The sequence below is a fragment of the Molothrus ater genome, chromosome 3 (genome assembly GCF_012460135.2).
Source record: "Molothrus ater isolate BHLD 08-10-18 breed brown headed cowbird chromosome 3, BPBGC_Mater_1.1, whole genome shotgun sequence".
Taxonomy (NCBI): domain Eukaryota; kingdom Metazoa; phylum Chordata; class Aves; order Passeriformes; family Icteridae; genus Molothrus; species Molothrus ater.
The window spans coordinates 79,340,945-79,365,602 of NC_050480.2; the positions used below are offsets into that span (position 1 = coordinate 79,340,945).

At 36.6% G+C, this 24,658-nt stretch overlaps 1 protein-coding gene across 3 annotated transcripts in view; it reads left to right on the forward strand.

The window, feature by feature from the left end:
- KIDINS220 (kinase D interacting substrate 220) overlaps positions 1-24,354 on the forward strand; it is a 75,469-nt gene extending 51,115 nt beyond the window's left edge. The window contains exons 23-30 of one of the 3 annotated variants that reach the window (XM_036379505.2): positions 2,276-2,454; positions 5,354-5,580; positions 9,728-9,838; positions 10,730-10,786; positions 17,020-17,160; positions 18,939-19,037; positions 19,903-20,151; positions 22,010-24,354. In XM_036379505.2, coding sequence (XP_036235398.1) covers positions 2,276-2,454; positions 5,354-5,580; positions 9,728-9,838; positions 10,730-10,786; positions 17,020-17,160; positions 18,939-19,037; positions 19,903-20,151; positions 22,010-23,278 — 2,332 coding nt within the window. In that variant the 3' untranslated portion in view covers positions 23,279-24,354. The remainder of the gene's footprint in view (positions 1-2,275; positions 2,455-5,353; positions 5,581-9,727; positions 9,839-10,729; positions 10,787-17,019; positions 17,161-18,938; positions 19,038-19,902; positions 20,152-22,009) is intronic. The other 2 variants (XM_036379506.2, XM_036379507.2) reach the window with 2 other exon arrangements.
- The last annotated feature ends 304 nt before the right edge of the window (positions 24,355-24,658 follow it).

Below are 24,658 nucleotides of genomic sequence, written 5' to 3' on the forward strand. Positions count from 1 at the left end.
TAACATAAGGTAGTAGCTAAATATTAGTGTAAAATATGCATTTCTCAGATTCAGTGGAATATACAAGTTTTACTTTGATACTGCCAGTGTTCTTCTTTTTTTCTTTTGACCCTTCACTTCTTGAGGTTAGGAATACTTTTAGCTTCTACTAGATTTCTTTAAACTCTGCCAGAGAATGAACTGTACCCATTATTTGAAATTGTAACCTTTGAGTGTCAAGTTTGTCTTCTCACAGAAGCACCGCCTTTTATTCTCTTAGGGCTGGAGTCTCTGAAGTCTTACATACATTGAGCTTCCCTAAACTGGATAATCCAGCTGCCATCTGGACAATGTCTCATAACAATTTGTTCTGCAGAACCTTTGTTAGAATAGGCTACACTTGCTTTTATGCTTTATATTTGTTACATTTTTCCTGTGCTATAAAGTGACTTCTCACTGTGAATATAGTTATTTGCAGACAGTGTTTATGACAGCATGGTATGGCAGTATCCTCTGTCTGTTAGGTACATGGTCCATTGTTTTCTGGTAAAATTTATAGGAATTTGTTAATTCATCTCTTAGTATATGGCTAGAATGTGGTAAAAGATCAGACTGAAAGATTACCACAGCTGAAATACATTTTTAATGCAATGGAGTTGCACTTACTTCAAGCATGTAGCGTTGATTCTCAATTTTTTTTATTTTTCTTAACATTAAATGCTATATATTCTGTGTAAATCTGCCACTTTTGTTTCTGGAATAATCCCATGGTACATAAAATTCTACTTTCTGTGGAGGATTTAAAAATAAAGATTAAAAAAGATTGTTGCTTTTAAAAAGCAGACAAAGTGTGAAATAGGGTAAGATTGTTCAACTAATGGTAGACTTAGTTCATTAGTTCTCTTAAAATACAATTCAATTACTATACTACCAGTTGGGGGCTTCTTTTAAGTGTTTTTTTTTTTTCTTTTCAAAGACACAATGTGATTGTGAATTTATTTAATGTAAGAGATTCCTGGTGTATTGGTGATTTATGTAGTGTGCATGAGTCTCCTGCCTTCCTTCCCATCCATGCATCAGTGCACTCATTTCCCCCATGACAGCATTGGTAGTTGCCTTAGCTCTTCTAATTGTCCAGTAGTTGAAGAAAACACACTTTCTTTGTTCTATGCTACCTTCTTCTTTTAAGCAAGTTACAGCAGTTCACAGAGCAGCCAACACATGTATGCTGTTCCCCTTTATCATGGAGTTGTAGCCTTAACATGTCTTTGAAAAGAGCCATTAAAAATCATAAATAATTTTATATTTATAGGATTTTTTTTGTTTTTTCTCCTCATAATATTTTTTCCATTTTTACGTTATGTATAGTGTGGTTACTTCACTGGTATCCATATAGAGTGGTGTCACAGTCACTTTATAGCCATTTCTGTAACTGTGTTCACTGTTCTCAGTACATTCTTCCACTGTTTACATATTTATTATGCTAGGTGTGAGTACTTTTTCATAATCTTTAATTTAGATTATAATTTCTCATTTGATATGTGATGCCAGTATTATGAGACGAAATATCAAGTAAGATAGGTCTGTCTAACCAACTGTGTCAGCCTCCATCACTTGCTTGGTAGAGCTTTTCATAAACTTCCACAAGACTAACATTTAATCCTACTTGTTCCTTCCTGAAACTCCCCTTTATACTACTGCTCACAAAACCCCCACTGTTGCTTGACAATAGTCATAATGCATGAACAGTCCCTTACATTGATCATGTCTCATGGTTTTGTTGTTTTCATTTGTTTGTGGCTTTTTCTTAGAAGGTGAATTGCTTGAAAGCAGGTGGTTGTTTTCCCACTTTTTACAATGAACGCACAGTTAGATTTTGATCAACTTCTAAGATGCCTGTTCCTGTTACAAAAAGTTAGTTTAAAAATGAGGTTGTTTTTCCCATGGAATTTCTGAATTGGGTATAGAATTTGAATAGATGTTTGGGGTTAAAGGTCACAAATGTTAACTTCCCCTTACTTGGGATTTGACATTACTGATGTATGGTTTCTTTGACTTTTCTCTGAAGCATACCATTAGATCAGATTCTTCAGCAGTTTAAGGTTTTTTGCATATTAGAAAACATTACATTGCTCTTTCTGCAGACAGAACAGCTTTTTATGGGTTCTCTTGTTTTTCAGAGAACAGGGAGAATGGGTGCAAGTGTACTAGTATTTCACCCTAGAATACTACTTTGTAAACTGAAGTCATACTCTTAATAAATATGGTTTATGATGTATCTAATTTCACCCCCCAGAATTTCAAAGAATATTCCTACAACTAAAGACGTTGAACCTCTACTTGAAATTGATGCAGATATACGGAACTTTGAGGTATTTTTATCCTCACGAACACCTGTCCTTGTTGCACGTGATGTAAGAACCTTTTTGCCTTGTACAGTGAACCTGGATCCCAAGCTACGAGAAATCATTGCAGGTGGGTATGATTTCAAATAAATGGAAAATGACAAATCTGTCATTTATTTTAAGTTGACCTACTTGGCATGTCACACAGAACACTCATTTCATGTTCATCAAATCAGACCTTCAGATTGTCTGATTTGACTTCAGTAAGAGGCCATTCAGTTTCACTTAATAGTTTTGCTGTAACACCCAGACCATCCTGGACTAAAGCTTCTCTTTTGGAGGGTGAAGTCCACTGTTCTTGCTTTGCAGAGTGCTTTAGGAGATGGAAGAAACCAATACACACAACAATATTTGAGTAGAAGAGATGCAAGTTGGCTTCAGATCTTTGTTAACAATTTTGAAAGTACATGTAAAACCCTGTAGAAATTAAGTCAGTGAAACAAAATCTTCTCTAGGCTGGAGAACCCAAATTCTTTCAGCCTTTCCTCCTAGGGGAGTTGCTTATAATGGCTTAGGTAGGAAGGGACCTTAAAAACTGTCTAGTTCCAACCCCCCTGCAATGTGCAGGGATACCTTTCACTAGACCAGGTTCCTCAGAAGCCCATCCAACCTGGTCTTGAACACTTCCAGTGTTGAGGCATCCATAAGTTCTCTGGTCAACCTGCTCCAGTATGTCACCACCTTCATGGTAAAGAATTCTAAACCTATTATCAGTTTGAGGCCATTCCCTCTTGTCCTGTCACTACATATGCCTGTAAATAGTCTTTCTCCACCTGTCTTGAAGGCTCTCTCCAGATGCTGGAAGGCTGCAATTAGGTCACCCCAAAGCCTTCTCTCTGAAAAATCCCAATTCTCTCAGCCTTTCCTCATAGTAGGGGTGCTCCATCCCTCATCAGTCATCTTCGTGGCCTCCTCTGGACTTGGACAAATACATTGATGTCCTTCTAGTTCTGGGGATCCCAGAGCTGGATGCAGCACTGCAGGTGGGGTCTCACCAGGGCAGAGGGACAAAATCCCTCCCTCTCCTGCTGCCCACACTGCTTTGGATGCAGCCCAGGACACGTTTGTCTTTCTGAGCTACAAGGGAACATGGCTGGGTCAAGTCCAGCCTCTCATCCATCAGCACCCCCAAGTCCTTCTCAGCAGAGCTTCTCTGCCTCTGTTCATCTCCCAGCCTGGATTGTTACTGAGAGTTGACCCAACTCAGGTCATCTTACTAAACCTCATAAGATTCCCATAGGTCCCCTTCTTGAGCTTGTCCAGGTCCCTCTGGATGGCATCCCATCCCTCAGGTGTGTCAACTGCACCACTCAGCATGGTGTCATCTGCAGACTGGCTGAGGATGCCCTCATCCATTCATGTCATTAATGCAGATACTAAATAACACTGGTCCCAGTATGGACCTGATGGACATCACTGATGTCTGTTGGAACTCTGAGCCATTGACCATTACCCTCTGGATACAGTTGTCCACACCCAATTTCTTATCTGTGTAACAGTCTACCCATCAAATATATCTCCAATGTAGAGAGAAGGATATTGTGGGAGACTGTGAAAAAGCTTTGAAAAGCTTTGTAGAAGTCCAGATAAATATAGATATCTATAGACATCTGTCCAGAGAGATATCTCTAGCCCTTCCCTTGTCCACTGATGCAGTCCATCACAGAAGGCCACAGGGTTGGTCAGGCAGGACTTCCCTGTGGTGAAGTTGTTGCTAGCTGTCTTGAATCACCTCTGTCCTCCATGTGCCTTTGCAAAACTTGCCTGAGGATCTGGTCCATGATCTTCAGAGGCACGGAGGTGAGGCTGACAGGTTGCTAGTTCCTGGGGTCCTCCTTGCTACTGTTTTTAAAATTTTCAATCTCTCCATCTCTTATGTTGAGTGCAACCTCTCCTCCCCTCCTTCCTCTCCTGTCCCATTTGAACAGCCTGCAGCCATCAACAGTTGCACTCCAGTCATGGGATTCATCCACCAAGTTTCTGGAATGGCAGCTAGGTCACAGTTTTCTAGCAGCATGGTGGCTTCCAGCTCCTCCTGTTGGTTGCCCAGTCTGTGTGCACTGAGGTAGGGGCACCTCAGCTGGGCTGTCAGCTGTGTCACCTTCTTAGAGGAGCACCCTTTAATTCCTTTGAAGTATTTTAGTGGTGTTTCCCTGTTGGCTTCTGTTACCTCAGGAGTTCCTGCCTCCTTACTTAACTCTTGCAGCAGGCTGGACCAGGGTTGTCTCCCTGGTCGTGTCTCACACACCTGTTGTCTCTACTACGTCCAGCACTGGTGACAGGCTCTGCCCCCCGCAGCCTGAGACCTGGATGGGAGCTCTGTCTGTGTTGTCACATCCTTTCTGGTGAGTGCAGAGGACTAAGGGTTTGTGCCTTATCTGGATGCCATATCTGAGCTCCTTCTGAGAGGATGATGACCACCAAGGGGGCTCACCTCTTGGGTAGGGTGACTGCACCCTCCCTGTGCCCTGGCCACTCAGAATACCTTGTCACACTCCCTGGCCTGAGGCTTGTTGGGGACCTTTTTTTCTTTGGCAACTCCCAGGTCTCTGTAGCACCTGCTGTGAGAGCATTGACTGCCCCTGGTGGATCAGAAGAGGTCCCTGTGTGCTGGGATTTGTCCCTCTGCCATGGTACAGACCAGCCTTGGAGCAGCTTCTCTTGGAGAGAGACTGTTAGGTTCCTTTATGCCACATTTTAAAAGAATCTAAATGTTTAGAGAGATTTAATATGCTACATAAGTTTATGTGATAAACCATCCTACCTTTCCTAAAGACTCCTGTGTAGACGTGATCATCAAGAGAAATCAACCGAATCCAGCTGAAATTTGACCTTCTTGATGTTCTATTTGATGAGCTCTGATTGGAGTTAAATATACAAAAATGTACTGTATTGAAATGGCAAACAAATTAAAACTTTTCCAAATACTTCAGGCAAAATCATATTCTTGTTACCAATTTATTTTTCAGATGTTCGTGCTGCAAGAGATCAGATGAATATTGGAGGACTTCCTTATCCCACCTTGCCTTTACATGAGGCACCTGCTAGAGGAACATCTGTCTTCAGTCAGCCTTCCTCAGCTTGCTCTTCTACAACCTCTTTCAATGGGCCTTTCAATAGCGGAGTTTTGTCCCCCCAGCCTCACAGCAGTTACTATAGTGGTATGACAGGACCTCAGCATCCCTTTTACAATCGGGTAAATAATCGAGATCCAATTAACATTCTTCTGATTTAGTCTGGTAATACTGCAGATGTCATCTATTAAATATTAAAATACCCATGCAAGTTTTATTTAGGAGTGGAAAAAAGTCCAAAAGCTGACAAATTTTGCAGTAATGTTCAGTAGCTGTTGTTTGGAGAGAAACATGGTAAATGGCATCAGAAAAACAAATTACAAAGGAAAAAAATAATTTTGAGACACTGCTTGTTTGTAGGATATTGCAGGGCTTTTTGGGTTGCTGTTTTTTTGTTTGTTTTTGTTTTGTTGGGGTTTTTTTGTTGTTGTTGTTTTTTGGTGGGGGGGCAGTAAACTGTGCTCAGTTTTTCTCATGCTCACAGACAGTGGAAGGGATCCCGTATTTTTTTGGTTACTTTTGTTAAAACATACAGAAACTCAAGTGGGGAGATAGATTATAAGAATGTATGTCTGTCTTCCCTTCTGTCTCTTTTTAAAGTTATTCCTATCTTTTTCTTAAGCTGGTGTTGTACTAGTTTAAAGGAATTACCATGAATTGCATAAAACATACATTTTTGACCTATTTGTGGGCCTCAGAAAACATAGTCCTGAGAATGGCTCACGTGAAAATTGAATTAAGTGCTTTACTTATAGTTGAAGATTATCTAAACTTTCTGGTTTTGTGGGATGTGTTCAGTATTTTTAAACTTTATTTTTCACTTTTTTTTCCTGTAGTACTGTCATGAAAAAAAAACCACAGAGAGCTGATAGAAGTCATAGTGTACTTCTATATACAGGAAATAGTTTTAACATTAAGTAGATTTGACTGTAGATAAACATATAACCTATTAAGGTGAAAAGTAAATTGAGTTATTCATAAATCAGTGTTTGTTAACCAAGGCAAAAAAAGTATATGTAGGCCAGAACTTTTTAAGTTATCTATTCTAAAATGATTCTTATATACCTTCAAGGCAGTGACAGTATGCTGTTTTGTTGAAAATAACGTAAAATAACATATATTTTGAAGTAGTCCAACACTGCTAAATGCTTGACACATGAATATTGTGTTGATACTAACTCAGCTTAGTCCAAGTAGCTGTTTTGTTAGAAGCCCTGTTTTTGTGTCTGTTTTACCCTGTTTTGTGTTACTGTACATGACAAGATTTAAAGTCAGGGGTGATAAGCTGTTGAAACCTGTATGGGGGTTTTTGGCTCCAGTAAGCATTAGAGAAATAATTATTGGTGAGTCATAAGCTGTTCTTACAAAGAGTTTATTATTTGTTCATTTGTCTTAAGGCTTACAGACCGTGCTTACTTTTTTGCCTGCTGAAGACTAAAATACTTCAATTTTGGCCTTTCTAACTGGAATTTTATACTACCCTTCTAAAATATAATTGTTTTTAGTGTGTCACTTAATAAATATTGTCAGCGAACTGTATTCATTACTCTGGACTCCTAAAGGTACTGTCATGAGCACCACATACTGAGATGAGTGATGAGAACCTTTTAAAAGTAGAAAATTCATCCTGAAAAACTGTTTCCTTCAGCATTTTCAGTCATGTTTCATTTCTCAGGCTTTTGTAAAAATGGTGTTTAAAAAAATTAATAGTAACTCCCCAGTAGAAGTTTCTGAGAGAGGTCTTGGATACACAACACATGGTATGACACAACACAGTGGATTCAAATACTTCTGTGGAAATGGCTGGATTTTATTCAAAAACACCCTCACATCTGGGGATATGTGCCCTAACCAGTAAATGGTTCCTGTCCTATTGTCTTTAAGCATTAATTTATGCTTAAGAAAAACCTCCTTCAGCTGTTAGGGAAAAGACTTTATTTTTAGAAAATATGGAGTTTTTTATTATGTATATTTCTTCTTTTTTCTTTAGATTCTCCTATGTTATGGACCTGGCACTTCCAGCGATGTAATCTGTTAATTTTTGGTTTAAAACCCAGTTCTCCCTATGGTTAGCTGTAAAGGGAAGATTATGGTCCCGTTTAGAAGCTCTTCAATTTAGCACTCTGGCTCTCATATAGAGCTAAGCTGGACATGTATTGTTTATCACTGTCTAATGGCCTGGCTGAAAGCTGAATTCAAGTTCAGCTTCTCAAAATTGCTGCTCTCATGGATCATTGTCGAGATGATGTTTCTTACAGGGAAAGTCAGAGCTGTAGGCAAGTCTAATTGGGATTTCCTGGGTGGGAGCAAGAAATTATGGTATGTGAACACTTTCTTTTTTTTTACAAAAGAGGAGACAATTCTTTGATATCTTGAACAAATGATGTTTTGCTACATCCATTAAGGTTTGTAGGCTATCTGCAGACTTGAAGAGCAACTCTGCATTGCTTTATGCCCAGTACATATTTATATTGATATCATGTTTTCACGATGCCTGTATTGTACTTCAAATGAAGATTGAGTCTAAAGTGCTTGGCCTGTAATGGAGAATTAATTCCACAGTTGGGAAACAGTGGAGTAGCTGAAATGAGCCCAGGGGTTATTAGAAGTTATGAGAGGATTGTGGGATAATTGCCTTAGTGGACAGGTTTTTTTTCCATTGCTTTGTAGTCTGATATCATGCAACCAGCAGGCTCCCTGTGTGTTTCAGAGAAGAGGCTCTGCAGTGAGAGCTGGGCACTTGAATGCAGTTTGATCATAAAGCATTTCATGCTTGGGGGTTTTCCACATGGTTTAAGCTGTTAGTGGAAAACTGAGGCATTAAATGATTCTGTGGTATTTTCTGGAAATTAATCTCTTCCCAAAAAAGAGTTTGTATTATTTGTAGAATGTGCCTTATGACAGTGGAATAGTTTTAATTCAGTGAACTTTCCTGCATCATTCTCTACTAGCTCAAACATGTAGAGGCAAAGACTAGGTAACCAAACTTCTCCAATTAGACTGACGGTTACAATGGATATTGTGTAACTTCATATGTTGGAAAAGCATATGAAATTTTTCTAGTAATTATGTGAAAGTGCTCAGAATCTATCTCTAGCAGCTAAGAATATGGAACCATTTTTATTTTCCATAGTGCTTGAAGTTGTAGCATATGCTGTCTACATAAATTATATACTCAGAAATTAAACTTGAATTTCTCAGTTCATTTAGATCTGCTTCTGAATACAGAAGTTTTTAAGTCCTTATTGGCAAATCTAAGGTGGAATGTTTCCACAAATTTCACTTCTTCCTCATAGATTCTCCCTTTAGTCATAGAATTATTTACTCTATACTGAATTTAGTGCTGTAGACTAATCAGAATCTTGTCATGTGCAGAAACACAAATCAGATAATATGTTCTCTTGTGAAGTACCTGGGTAATACAATTTTGAAAATGCTACACATAGAAACATCAGAATTCAGTTATACAGCCATTGTTTTGAGATTTTTTTTTAGGTTTTTATGGTGTTTCGTTGGTTTTTAGATTTTGGTTTTTTGGGGGGAGGAGTTTTATTAAGAATTGGGCAATGAGTTGAAAGCAATGAGTGCTGTAATTCTGCTTTCCCTAAAGTCTAAATTAACACTGTCCCTTAAAATGTTATTTGTATTGAACAACATCCATTAATGTATTTCCAGCAAAAAAAAAAAAATTCCAATACTGTCTGCTCTAAGCATCTGTTCATACGTTTATAAAATCTAGTGTTTGTGGAAGCCCCCAGGTTGGGTGCCACAAATATGGGAAGTTCTAGTGTTGGATGCTCTTATGTATCACACTTCTTGTTTATTTGGTTCAATTGTCTCGGCTATTACAAATGACTCAAAGTTTTACTGAGCACCTGATATTTACTTTAGAAGGTCAGAGAGTAAAATTGTCAGAATTATTGTTAAATTATCTTTTTCCCATATTGAAAGCAGATGTTAGAGAGTAACTACCAAAACCATTCTGACTCTTTTCCTCCAGGAAACTATACCAGAGCACCCATTGGCTTGGAGGGAAAAAAAAGGGGTCATTTGCTGAGTGATTTTGAAGAATTCACCCCAGAGCTTTTGATTGAATTCTGTTCAATGGTTCAATGCAAAAGTAAAGAAAGCTATTAGTAATTGCTCTTTTTTACTTTATGAAACTCAACTAGAGGATATGTTTTGTTGTAATGATTTTTATTTTATTATTACATTTTGATTTGTGTAATTGTTTGTCCCTTTTTTGTTACACCTTTTTTTTTTCCATAGCCATTCTTTGCCCCATATCTTTATATGCCAAGGTATTACCCTGGCAGTTCTCATCTCATCTCACGTCCACCACTAAAAACGAGTTTGTCCAGAGATCAGAACAATGGCCTAGTAAGTATTTTGAAGGGTAATTCAAATACTAACCTAGACAATAAATATAGTGAGTAATGAAATTGAAGGTTATTAATGATGGTTCTCTGTTAGACAAGTATAAGCTTTATATTTATTATAAATATTTTAAGCAAAGGTGTTACTAACATGTAATGTAAATGTATTTTGTTTTAACTTTAGAAATTTCTTACAGAGGAAAAGCAATTCTAGCATCTATGTATAAAGATTAGAGAAGAATGACCTTTGATACTGGCAAAAATATATTAATGAAAATGCCAACTATACTATAGTACCAAAATAGATGTAGTGATAGAAGAAAAATGAGTGCTACTTGTAAATTTATATTCAGGTTTTTTTAATAATGTGTCACAAATTCGTTGTGGAATTCTACACGGAGAAGATAAAATTACATCCTTTAATGTTGTAAAAAATGCTAGAAACTGGAAGATCATATTTAAATGTTAAAAGAAATATATTTAATATTTAAGTAAAACAAAATACATTTTATCTGAAGTGTTTTTGAAGTACATGTAATCCAATTTTACCCATTAGAAGGGCAAAATTAGCAGACTTTTCTAGCTTCCTATAGAATAATAAATTTCCTATTTAACAGTATTTATTTTACTGACAGATGGCTGTTCAAATGGAATTATGTACTGAGGAAAGATAAAAAAGTAAAAGCCTCACTTGTTGGTTGCTTTAATTCTAGGGTACTTATACAACGAGCAAGGCTGTTAAAAGGTGGTAAAAGCTTTAATCACTTAAAGAAAACAAATGTCTTTCCATTGAATTATGTATTATTGTGAGATCAGTCTCATTCACTGTTAACTTCATAATTTTTGTTGAGCCCTTGATCATTTTACCCAAACCAAAATATTTTGTTGTTGTTAGGATGTTATCAAGGAGGATGCTGATGAGGGGCTTCCTTCACCCACAGACCCCTCAATGGTAAACGAGTAGTCATGTGGTGTGGAAATTTTAGCATCTCATTGCTTTTTCAGCAGTAATGAGTCTGCATTAATCATAACTGCAGTTCACTAACACTGCATCAGTGGCTTTGGTGGGCAAATAGAGTAGTTGAAAACTAATGTAGTTCGTGAATGAATTTAAAAGCTAATATTTCACTTGTAAGATGTACTCTGTTTTCCCCTGTAGTTTTCCCCTTGCCTTTCTCAGTAGCTGTGGTGAGCTTTCAGTCAAGTGTCGTGGTAGCTGAGCAGAGTGTAGAATGACAGCTGGTCATTCAGTGCTTAAGTTTTAGAAGTAATTGTGTTTTTCTGCTTCAGTCAACTCTCTCTCCCGAACCTACTTCTTTAGTTGGTGACATAAAGCTATTGCAGGTAACACAATATAAGGCAGCTTTGATAGAAATGGAAAAATAAAATATTGCTGGTCATAACTTATTCATGAGTCAGAATGTTAACAGTTACCTTTTCTGTGACTTCTTTTGTTTTATCCTAAGTATTCATACTTAGGATGTCATCTTTGTGGTACATGTTTTAACTCTAATTATGGTAATTGTGTTTTATACCAAAACAAAGAGTTTAATGTGACTGTCATGATTCTCTTAATATTTGCTGCCAGTAGTTGTTGGCAAAAGTTGTAGTTTGATTGCATTTACTTTTCTTTTAGTAAGTAATTGCAAAAATGTCTTTCTACTATTGTGCAATGAAAAAACAATCAAATCCCACACAGATTCCAAACTCTGTTTAACTGTACATAACTTTCACTGAGAAACCACATATGTGCAGTGCAATAGAAAAGGTATGCTAAGTTTCTCTCTCCCAAGTAATTTTTTACTTTGTGTGAAGGGATGACTGTGGAGTAATTTTTTTTTTGGAAATGCCATCCTTGTGTTTAATTCCTTATCTCATTATTCCATTCTTTTCCCAGACCTTTGAGACTTGCCAGTGCAAGGAAAATTTATGGACTTGCTCAAAAGTATTAGCATGATGGCTGAGGACTGTGTGTCTCTGTGAGTGTGACAAAGCACACAAGCCTGGAAAAGCAGGATTTAGTCGTGGAGCAAAGTAGTGAATGAGTTCCAGCAGCAGAATTGGAACTGAGTGCCTCTTCTGCTTGCTGCTGAGTGTTTATCTTAATGCACATTTAGGTGCAGCTTCAAACAGCAGTTTAAAAGACTCCTGTAAGTTAAGTAACCTATTGCCTCTAAGTAAGAAAATACAGGAATTAAAACATTAAAAAGAAACTTCCTTTGAGATGATAATGGAAGATTTTGTTAGATCTGGTTTTTTATTTAATTTATACTAATGTGAGTCTCTAATGCAGCATATCAGATCACATACTTTTCTAAGACTTACCACTATTTAACCTATGGTGTAAATCTAAAACTTGGGATTTTTTTTAAAGTCTTTTGGAAAGTTGACAAGAAGGTTGTTAGTCAGGATATGATACGCAATGTATTTTCAGGGTTTCATCTACTCTAAATCCACATCTTTTGTCAACTTTATTGAATTTTCCATGAAAGGAAACAGTATTATGTTTGTGTTATGTGCTACAATTATCTGTAGATGATGGGTACAATAATTTCATCCAGCTATTTAGGTAGCTCTTAATTGATGGGTCGTTGCTACTGTATAAGTGATCCAACTTATTAAATGGTTTGGTGCATGCAAAGTAATTAAATAAACAAAAAAAAAAACCTGCACAAAGTAGTTAATGAACACCAGGATGTGTAATTGGTTTGGTGATTGAAAACAAGAGGAGCATGTAGAATCAAAATTGTCTTTCATGCTAAACTGGCAAGGAGCCAGAAATGTTGCAACTCCTGTGTAAAATAGAGAATAATCATTGTTTTGAATGTTTGAGTCATAACAGGGCGAAAAAACAGGATTACTCAGGAGTATAATTTTTTCACACACATCATAATTTCTGCTTATTGCATGAGTTGACAGAGCTGTGTGGAGGCTGTTACATGATCTAGTTATGGGTCTGCTGTTGTTGTCAGTCCAATGTTGGAGTGACCAAATTCTAAAATTCCAGACCACCATCATTAGTCTCATAATATCCAGGTTAGCCTAGTAAAAATCAGGAATATTTTGAGTATAGTCGTCCTGTAACAAGCATTTTACTTTAGTCACCTTCCGTACTTAGATTCTGTTGCTGATGATAAAACTTGTCTGTCTCAGACCATAGTTTACTGTTTTTTGCTGAATGGATCAAAACATAGATATCAGACTGGTGAGTTGACCAAATACCATCTATTTAGTTGTATCAGCATGAAGGTGCATTGCAAATTTTAGGTTATCAGCTTGAACCACTAATGAAAATAGTCTTAAAATGCCAGCCTTTGACATCTGTGATGGAGACAAACATGCATTTCTGCTGGTTTTACTGTACAGATGCTTAGTTTTGAATAACTGCAAAAACTTCTAGAATGCCCTTTTGAAGAGTTTGTAGATGGATTGCAGTGTTACCAGTCATGGAATGGTAACACGGAATGGTTCACAGAATCCCCTTTTATGTTAGAAATCAAACTAGCATTAGCAGTCCTTATCTGTCATAAACTTGATTTTGTGCTTTAGTTTGCATTGTTAATTTTGACTTCTTAGGAAGTAGCTTGTTCCAATATGATTACTTTGTTTAAATACATTTTTTCATACTGCACTGAATATATAATCCATTAAGATGTAGTATTATGTGTGCTTTGAATGAGGACTAACGTGGCTCAGAGCATGTAGTATAGATAAACATAGAGTACTTCTTAAGAAGTACTTTTCAAAAGTTTGAGCATGAATGAAAATGTATGGCATGGGAGTTTTCTTACAGATTTTCCAGTGCTTTTGTGTAGCATTTTTGTGCTTTGAATATTTGTGCTTATAAGAAATAACTTTTCTATTCTGTGGGTGGTGCTGGTTTGTTTTTGGGGCTTTTTTGGGCGGGTGGGGGCGAGGGGCGTTGGCAGATTTGATTAGATAGGAGTTTGAAAAGTTATTTAAGGTACATTGGTAGTATAATGGGATCTTGAGATGGCAGGAGAATATTTCATTAAAAGGAGGATTTTCTGTCAAAAACAATCTAAAACCTTTATGAAAAACAGAATATAGCAAGTGGTTTTTTTACAAATGCAAGCAGAATAGTATGCTCATGAAAATAGTATTTGTATAGCATATCCTAAATGTATAATTAGTTTCACATTATGAATATATCCTGTGTCTATCCTAACCCTGATCTTCTGTTTACTTCAAAGCATGTTCTCTGTATGTTCAACCTTTGTGATGTCACTTTAAGCTGTTGTTTCTTTTAATTCTGTTTTGTCCTTTTCTCAAAGCTGTGTAAGTCTGAGTTAAACAAAAACAGACAGGTACAGCCACTTTCTGTGAATTCTCATTCACTTGTTTCAGTCATTCCAGAAGCTATCATACTGGTGCTTCATGCTGGTCTGTCTGTAAACTAATGCTCATTACTAGCCTTGAGGTTTGTTTTGACAAGCTGCTTTTAGCTTTTGCATGGCAAATACTTTTCAGACTAATGTTCTCTAAGCATCTCTAACAAAACCACTAAGGCTGAAAAATGTGTCAGTTTAAGTACAGTTATAATTCACTTACATGATGACAATATCCCTAAAGCTATTACATTACTTATTCTTCAGAGAGTGCTTTTCATAAAGAATGATTTGGATTAATGTGCATCTATTTCAGACAGTTCACACTTTAACAAAAATAGTCTAAATATTTCAGCTTTTATGTATCTTTTTTTATACACTGAAAGCAAAGTTTCTAAACTAGGTCTTAATGCATGCAGAAAGAATTGCTTGTCCTTGATTGTTAGAAAAATATTTTGATCTGAATGAGAATCTGTTAAATTAGATGTGTTTAAAACTTCTCTTCATTTATTTCTGGGTATATCATAGATAATGTATTTGATAGATTCTGAGAACAAAGGCAATTGCTAACACATGTTGCTTAGGGACCATTTATTTTAGTGGTGCCACAAAGTAATTTTGGCTATAACAGTTTCTTTTGTTTTAATTGATAAGCCTTCTTTCAAAAAATAATTAAGATTTGAATTAACTTAGTATCTTGTCTTTGTTGATGTATTATCTAACTCATGCCAATAGTAAATAGTGTGTTTATGAGGAAATAATGGATCACAAGCTGGTATTCTGAAGAAAAACCCACAGCGATCTCTTAAAGAGGAAAATTAAAGATGTATAAAAGAGGTATATGATAAATAGATTATGGGTGAAGCTTCATTCTGTCATTTTCATCATTTTGATGATTGGCTTATATCCTCGACATGATACAGATTTTAAATGTGCTACAAATCAGACTAAATTAAGATTTAAAATTTGTCCTTTAGACATTGCAGTATCTGAAATGTAGCTGGCATGTTCTCTAAAGGAGTACCAAGCCCTAGTTTAAGTGCCTAGACTGAAGTGGAACTAAAATGTTTAATTTTTCTGCAGTAATTTAGGTAGATTGCCTTCCCAGAAAATGGGATATATCCTTTGTTTGTTTATTATCGAATTGACATGACATTAAAAAAAATAGGAATGGTTAAAGAAACAAAGATTGGTGCTCCAGCTATTTCCAGGCAAGTTTGTGAGCTGCCAGGCTCAAATTCCCTACAACCCCCAGCAGCGTTCCCAAATGAAGCTGATAGTTACACACTTTAAAGTCCATTTCAAGGACATCTGGTGGAGAACTTTAGGGGAATTACATGTAATATTACCTAAACTTTGAAACTCAGAGTAGCTAGGAGTGTGCCTAGCTCTCCAGATCAGGATATCTTTGATAACAGTAAGTCAGAACTCTGAGGTAGTAGATAATGGGGTTTTAGATTGCTGCCTTGGAATTACTAGTTGAATAAATTCTTTGTAAATATCCTGGTTTAGATAATTCAGATAAGGTTAATGGCATTCTCTGTGATAACTCCTGGTTTTCAGAGGGATGGAGATTTAGTAATTTATCTAGTAATTTATATTAATTCTGAAAGATTAAACATCTTCCAAGTAATTAAATAAAAATGGGAGACAATATTACAACTCCAAAACCAGTCTTCATTGGTGATTTGAAGAATATAATAAAACTTGATTAACTGGATAGTCAAAATGCACTTTTACATCCCAGGGCTTGTGCATGTGATGATGACCTCTGAAGCTTAGAAGCTCTTTTGCATCCTCCCAAAATGAGCTGTTTGGTGCACAGTCTACAATGCTGCACCCAAATCTTAATTTTAAGAAAAAAGGGAAGGTGCAACCTCCCTCACAAGTGGAGAGCATACAAATATTTTTAACTGATAGAACTGATTCTGATTTTGCTTTTTGAAGTTTGGAATCACTAGTGTAACTGCATGGGTTCCCATCCAGGGAGAATGTGATTTTTTTTAAAGAACATATTGCCTTAATATACTTTCACCCTCAGTATGCAGATGCATTTGTTTTAGTTTTCCACCCTTTCTTTGAAATTCCCAAGGTAGCAACATTAACAGGACAACTCTTGTGTTACAGAGCTGAATAATTAGAAATAATTTCTACCTGAGTCTTGCCCAAGTTTGGGGTACATGAAGCATCCTCATTGTATCTTGTACGGCAATTGCAGTGCTGCTGTTTCAGTACTGTGGTATACAGCCCCTTGGCTGATATTGCATAAACAGAGCTGAAGGAACCTCTGGAAAATAAACAGATATTGTTAAAATTATTAGTAAAAATTAATCCAAGTAGTTGAGGAGTTGTCTTTGTTTTGAGTGTCTTTGAGTTTTAAGTCATCTTTGTCTGATAATAAACCAGGAGATTTTAAGACAGAAAAATCTAAGTTGTATGTGCATTATTTAAGAAAAAAACCCCAAACATCCCAAAACCAAAGTAACTGCTAAAGTTAGGGGAAAACTTATGAGTGAAACTGCATTGTAAATTGATTAACCTGTGCTTAATATTTCTGATTTTTATGTTTCTTTACTTAAAATTATGTAAGAGGGTTATTTTGTCACAAAGGCAGGACTCAAGGTGCTCATCTTTTTCTCCTATAAATACATATAAAGAATGCTTCCCAATATATAGATATTCTGATAGTAATTAAAAATGCCTGTGCATTCTTACTCTCATAACTTTATTTTAAAATATAGTTGAACACAGCTTGATTTGTGTTAGTGTGTATTGTGAATTTCTGGGTGTACTGAGTACTGGAACAAGTCTTATGTGCACGTTTTCTCACTTACAGGGAGCAGGCACAGGGTCAGCCACAGGAGTATCCCATGTATCTCTGAGCACAATGAGTGTGGAAGCTGTGTGTGAGAAGCTAAAGCAGATAGATGGTCTGGACCAGAGCATGCTACCTCAGTACTCTGCAACTATAAAAAAGGTATCAGCTGAACTTCATTAATGTGTTTAGTTCCTAAACATGGAGATACACAAGGAGAGGAAAATATTTAGTTACCTCTTTTCTTGAAAATCTTCATTAAACATATCAGGTGATATAATAGCATCCTAAGTTCTGTGCATGACAAGTTTGGAGAACATTTTAATACAAGCATTCATTTTTCAGAGGAAATGCTCTGTTGAAAAGGACAAACACTCAGAACTATAAATGCTGATGAGACTGGTTATTCTGAGAAAAAAAGCAAGAAAAATATTTTCAAAATTGCCATGTGTAATGAAAAAATAAAAAGGGTTGCAAATGTCTTCTATATCTAGGTAGCACTATCCCTTACTTTTTTTCTCTGTGAAGAATTGGCACATCTCTCCTGTTGTAAATGAGTGGTGAAGATGGTTCCATTTCTTTATCATAGTCCACATCTATTTGCTTCAGAAAGAGATCACTGTATATTTTTCTGTCTCTCCTCTTTTCTGTGATAGATACATTAACACTGAATTGTTTTTTGCTCTTGAACTTTTTTTTTTCACAATTCTGTGTGCTCTTTTTTACAAAGACTGGAAAAATATGAAGGTTGTCATTAGTGGATTTGCTGAGCTCACTTTGTCCTGGAACCTATCGTATCTTAATATGGAAGGATTTGATTCAAGGATTAAGAGACAGGTTTTTCATAGGAAGCTTCAGCAAAGTTACTCAAAACAAGAAGTGGGATGCTAGATTGCAGGTCATTAGGTAAAGCTGCAAAAAATTTTAGTTGCTTCCTTTGCTCCAGACTGAAAGAAGGATGTGCTCATCAGTTATCCTTAATGAGATTCCTCTTATTTATACTCTTGCATTGTAAGAATTACAAGGGATATCATGCAAAAAAGAAGGAAGAAAATGGCTCTGCCTGGTCTTTTTCCTGGTTTGACTAAGACCATCTGCTGGGATATGTGTACAAAACCATTGAGATCTCTCAGTATAGGCAGAGCTCTCAACTTGGGTCCTCCATTTTCTGGCTGCTCTCCTAAGACACGGTTCCTCTTTTACATTCTGTCTATGCACTGATACACGGTGTAAAGATAAATACCTCTCATTGTTATGTAATGAAAATGATTCTGTGTTCAATTTGGTGCTTTTGGAAGTTAAGCACTATATAAACATGCCAAATGTAAGGAATATAGATCTTGTTTAAGCACTTCTGTGTTGATCTCTGATTGATGATGAACATTAGAAAGATGTCTAATCTTCTATCCCTGGGAATTTCTGATGATGGGAGGAATGTAAGCCTGTTTCATGCAGAGAGGGAACTTAATGGAGGCAGTACTTGATCTCAGATGCTTGAAGCCAGGGGTCAGATGCTGCCTGGGACTTCATTGTCTGATTATCTTCAAATGCTTGGATGTCTGCAGTCCATTTCTGTTCTGAGTTGGAGAAATATAAGCAGATCAGTGTGGCTTACTGTCCCTGAAATTTTCCATCACTTACATGTTATTTCCTTATGTCTGTATATAGGACACTATCTTATTGCCTTTTTTATACACATTTTTAATGGATTTAATATTTCCATTTTTTTCCATGACACATAGGTGTTTCTTGTCCATCAGCAATTATCACTAAATATACTTGTATAAAAACATATGGTTTTATATAGAATTGGACTTAATAGTGACTTTGGGAAATTTCTAGTAGTCTGCATCCAGCTTTACCTCTACCTTTTTAGTCTGTTACTGCTGTGCCATAATTCTTGTATCCATAATTTACATTATTTAGTTGTATTTTTTTAGGCAAATATAAATGGCCGTGTCTTGGCTCAGTGCAACATTGATGAACTGAAAAAAGAAATGAATATGAATTTTGGTGACTGGCACCTGTTCAGGAGCATGGTAAGACTTTCTGTTCAGTGTTCAGGTCATCATAAATTAGTTTTTTTTAATATGAGTCTTTCTTTCTTTCTAATTGCTTCCTTATTGTCATCATCTTTAAGTTTCTAAATATTATCTTAGAGCATGAATGCATCTGCTATTTTGTTATTTTGTCTTTTTGTCTTAAGCACTAATGAGTAACTGTTTGCATGTGAATTTGCATCTTAATTGATTGTGGCCTCTGAAGTTTTTTACTCCTTTTTTTGTGGGATCTGTTTTTTCCTGTGTTGGTTCCCTTTCTGAAATTTGCTTATTTAATGAAATGGTCAGAACTTAACTCTTTTTAAAATCTCTGTTCTACTGTTGAAGTTAGTCAGGGAATTCAAAGTATAGGTAATAATAAGGAAGGAATTGGGCAGGCAGGCTGTTACAGTGAGGGTTATGCATCACTGAGAACTGAGTTTTCTCTCAAGTATTTTTAGACTATTGCTAGTTTTCTTTCTTGAAATAACAGTGTGTCTCTCAACTGTAAGTCAGTCTTGAAAACACCAAGAATTACATGATGAGATTTATTGTTAGATATGAAGTGTTTGGTTTTGCTTTAAAATTTGTAATTTATCACATACTGGTTTTACAAGAATTTAAGTATTTTTGTGGCATGTGGGTTCTTTCAAGGGTTTGAGCAGTAATAAGAATAATTTGTAAATACAAAAGAATTAGCAAGTGATTTTTTGACCACTTTTCGTGGTCAAAACTGCATATACAGGTACACATTTACAGCTGCGAATTCCTCATTCCTATTTTTAATGGAATTCTCATTTATCAATTTTGAGAACTTTTTCTATTTATGCAATTACATTTAAACTGTCTCTCTTTGCACGTTAAGATACTTGAAATGAGAAATGCAGAAAATCAGGCTGCTCAGGAGGATCCTCGTGGAGCAGCGGAGCACGGTACAGCTGCGATTCCTCACAGTGACCTTACTCGCCGCCCTGGCCACAGCACCGAGCTGCCTCACACTGAGCTGACAGGGCTTGCTGGCCAAGCTCCCTACACACTGAACTTCAGCTTTGAAGAACTCAACACAATTGGTCTTGATGAAGCTCCTCCGCGCCACAGTAACTTAAGTTGGCAGGTATTTAATAGAGAAATGTATTCTGCTTGCTTACCTGTATGGAAAAGAGGTTTTTTCCAGGCTTGCTATAGACAAGTCAAGAAATAAGGCTCTAGGATAGTTCAGATGCTTTCAGTTCTCAGTCTAGGTAAAGCCTAGTCCTGCAGAGATGTAAACTCTAACCATGCTCTACGTTGAAGTCTTTAATTTTTGCCATCTGAGAAATACTCATCTGTTCCAGTAATCACTCTTCATGACAAACAACCTAAAGCTATCATGCTTTTCTCATCTAGCCTAGGGTGGTGTCTTCCAAGGCTTCTGTATTTTTGTATTATTCAGGCTTTGTGTATTAAATATTTTAGCTATGTGCTAACCAGACATTAGCCCATTTGACAAATGTATTTGTTAGGTTTTTGAAAATAGACAGTGATCCATGACATCAGAACCTTGTCCTTACAATGCATAACCTGTTCATGAACTCCAGAACTGACATCCTCCAGCTGTGGTTTCTGCCATAGGTTTTCTGCCATAGGTCAGTTTTCTTCTGTATCTTATGAGACCATGTGAAGTGTTGGGTTTTCATTTGTCTATCCTTAAGAAATAAGACTAATCAGTTGGTGGCTAAGTAGTGGTTAGAATTAAAAAAAAAAGAAACAGCAAACCCAGTGGGGTGAGCCCTTTTCATCTCTAAAAGTAAATTATGAAATCTTGAAGGTGCAACAAAATAAAAAGACACCCCAAATTCCTAGCCATAGGTGATACTTTCAGTAATCAACATTGTGAAAGTGGGTTTGGGAAATATATCCCAGAGATAGATTTCTGTCCCAGACACTTCTGAGTGTGTGCATGCACGCCTGTGTTTGTTGGTAGGATACAAATCACCCTTACTACCCATATCCATGGAGTATCAATTCATGTTTTTTCTAGACATTTTTTCTAGACATGTGGCATTATACACATTTGATGTATTTGAATAAACAGTGCTTCTGATGCCTATATAGTTACCTAAAATTGAATCAAAGGAAGGAGAAAGGTTGTTTGTCCTTAAGAAAACATTAGAACACCTGTTAGAATTTTTAAGTCAACACTGACTTGTATTTCAGCTTCTCTCTTGTGGTGAGTTGGCCCTGGCTGGATCTCAGGTGCCCACCAAAGTTTCTTTATCACTGCCCTCCTCAGCTGTGCAGGGGAGAGGATATACAATGGCAGGCTTGTGGGCAGGGAGAGATCACTCACCAGAGACCATCACTGGCAAAAGAGACTGCACTTGGAGAAATTAGTTTAATTAGATGTCAGAGTAGGGTAGTGAGAAATAAAACCAAATTCTAAAAGCAGACATGGGGGCAAAGAGGGTCATGTTTGTCAGAAAACTGATTTTTCTGAAAACAGATATGTGGAATTTTGCCAGGATATATTGAAGTATGTATGGTGGCGGTCTCTTAAATATGTTTTTGAGATCTGTTCAACATTTAGATGAATTCTTGCTGTCTTTCTAATATAAAATGCAAATTTTGTAAATGTATGAAATGTATTAGAAAAGCCCATCTTGACATACAAATCCAGGCTTTGTAATTATACACTCAAGAGTTAGTCTCAAATGCACTGGATGAAATGCTTGTTTTGTGGAAATTTTTCATTATGGGAACTAAGAATAGGAATATTTTCTCAGTTTAGTTTGTGTGTGTGATTCCATATATATGTTTATAGTAAGCATATTTAGTGTTTACAGTTTCACTTGCATAATCTTATTTGCAGCAATGAAAAGAATAATTTAAGTACATATTTAATGCTCTGAGTTATTTCATGTAAGAAGATTGATAAAAGTAAAAATAGATAGTTCATTTAACTGTTACCTTTTTCTCTTCTTTTTTTTTTCCAGTCACAAACTCGTAGAACTCCAAGTCTTTCAAGTCTTAACTCTCAAGATTCTAGTATTGAAATATCAAAGCTTACAGACAAGGTGCAGGCAGAGTACAGAGATGCATATAGAGAGTATATTGCTCAAATGTCCCAGTTAGAAGGAGGTGCCAATTCTACCACAGTAAGTGGGAGGTCCTCCCCTCATAGCTCAAGTGCTTTCTACATGGGCCAGAGCACGTCGGGGGGCTCCCTGCACTCCAATGCAGAACAGGAAAAAGGAAAAGACAGTGAACAGAAACAGGATGAGGGAAGAAAGTCCTTTTTGCTGAAGAGGAATGATGTTGATTACAGTACTTCAGGTGTTTCTACTAATGATGCATCTCCTTTGGATCCTATAACTGAAGAAGATGAAAAATCTGATCAGTCTGGTTCCAAGCTTCTGCCAGGAAAGAAGTCTTTGGAAAGAACAAGTATTTTTCAGGCTGCAGATTTGAAACTTAAGGGAGTTACCCTCCGGTACCAAAAACTTCCCAGTGATGAAGATGAGTCAGGAACTGAAGAATCAGATAATACTCCACTTCTTAAGGAAGGTAAAGATAAGAAAACAGATATCAAAATAGAGAAGCAGCCCAAATCTCCAGAACATGGTTCTGAACCTATTAGAACCTTCATCAAAGCAAAGGAGTATTTGACAGATGCCCTTCTGGATAAGAAAGATTCATCTGACTCTGGTGTAAGATCCAATGAAAGTTCTCCAAATCATTCCCTCCACAATGAAGGAGCAGATGATTCACAGCTTGAAAAGGCAAATCTCATTGAGCTTGAAGATGACAGTCACAGTGCAAAAAGAGGAATTCCACACAGCCTTAGTGGCCTTCAAGATCCAGCTGTGGTTCGCATGTCTATTTGCTCAGAAGATAAGAAAAGCCCTTCTGAAAGCAGCCTGATAGCAAGTAGCCCTGAAGAGAGCTGGCCAGCCTGCCAGAAAGTCTATAATTTAAACAGAACCCCTAGTACAGTCACCTTAAATAACAACAGTGCTCCAAGCAATCGAGCTAATCAAAATTTTGAAGAAATCCAAGGTATCAGAGATCCATCTCAAATTATCCTGCACCCTGGCTCAGGTTCCAATCCAACTGCAGTTCAGAATGAGAACCTGAAGACGGCTGCTCACAAGCGAGGCCAGCGTTCAAGTTATACCAGGCTTTCAAAAGATTCATCAGAGCTCCACACCGTTGCAGCCTCAGAGGGAGCTGGGTTTGGAGAAGAGAGAGAGAGTATCCTGTGAAAAACAGCCAGGTTGAAAAGAGTATGCTCATGAATAGTAGCTTGGAATTCTTTGTCAGTTTGTGGTTACATAAATCTCTGTAGTTCAAGCTTTCAATATTGTAAAAGATGGCCTAGATTATTTTCAGTCATTTTCTCTGAAAGGAGGAGTAATTTTTACCAGAAACAAACTACTTCAGACCTTCCCCACATATAAAAGCAGTAGTTGTCAGCAAAGGTTTGGTCAGGGGCAGATTTTACAGAAATATGGTTTAATTATGAAAAGTACAATGTGATTTTGCTTTTCTCTTGGGATATGTATTACTTATCCCATCTAAACATTCCGTTAATTCTCCATATTAGCAAGTTAATGCTGTCCATCCTTGCCATTTGATGTTCAAGATGCCAAAACATTGAATAGCACAACCTTACCGAACTTTGCATTAATTTATGAATTAATGTGTGCAACATAAATTACATATGTTGAAATTTGAGTGTTAAGGTACTTGTTTGGCTATATGTATGCTTTTGCTCTCTGTATGTTCAGTAGTTACTGTTGGATTTGTGAACTTTGGGTAGAGTGGTGATAAGGTTTGTAAGGAATGTTGTCTTGATGTGTCACTGGAATTGGCAGTTATTTATAAGGTAATACCTTATCATTGACTTAGTGGATCCATTATTTATTATAGCTACACAGTTTGCAGTCACTGAATAGATGGTCTCCGTAGGTGCAACCACCAGATTAAAATACTGTAAGGGTAAAGTATGAATATGATGTTTGAATTTATGAAGCATTTGTGGCTGTGTGTGTTTTTTCCTTGGTACAGTGTTTATCATTTGGTTATGGAAAGAAAAATAAGCAGTGTTTGCCATTTTAAAACTAATGCATACCTTTTGGAATCTTGTCAAAGCTGTTCTCCAACATCTTTATTTCTGAAGTACAGTGTTTGAAGATTTTTTTTATCATCTAAGTAATGTACCTGAATGATGTTATAGCAAATACTTGTACTGTCTGGTGAAATCTGCATGGTTTTGAGGAAGAATTGTTCAAGCTAGAGTCTGCTAATAGAAAGAAAATAAAAAATAAATTGGCATGTTGGGCTTGTGTCCAAATTTCTTTTTATTTGCAGTGCTTTGTTTCTTCACTTGATAAAAATGCTAAATCCGTGTTGTTATGGGTTAAAGTACTTCACAGATTCAATTCTTTAACATGCATTAAAGCAATATACTTTTTAATATAATGCTAAATAAGTATACAAATACATTTGAGAAATGAAATTGCCAAAGCAAATGTTTCTAAATTAAGTGCTGTGAGCTGCAGAGAGGTGGACACCTCTCACTAGTCCAGAGCAGTATTGCTGCTGTTTTGGCAATTGTTGCAGTGTGATGTAATACCCTGTTT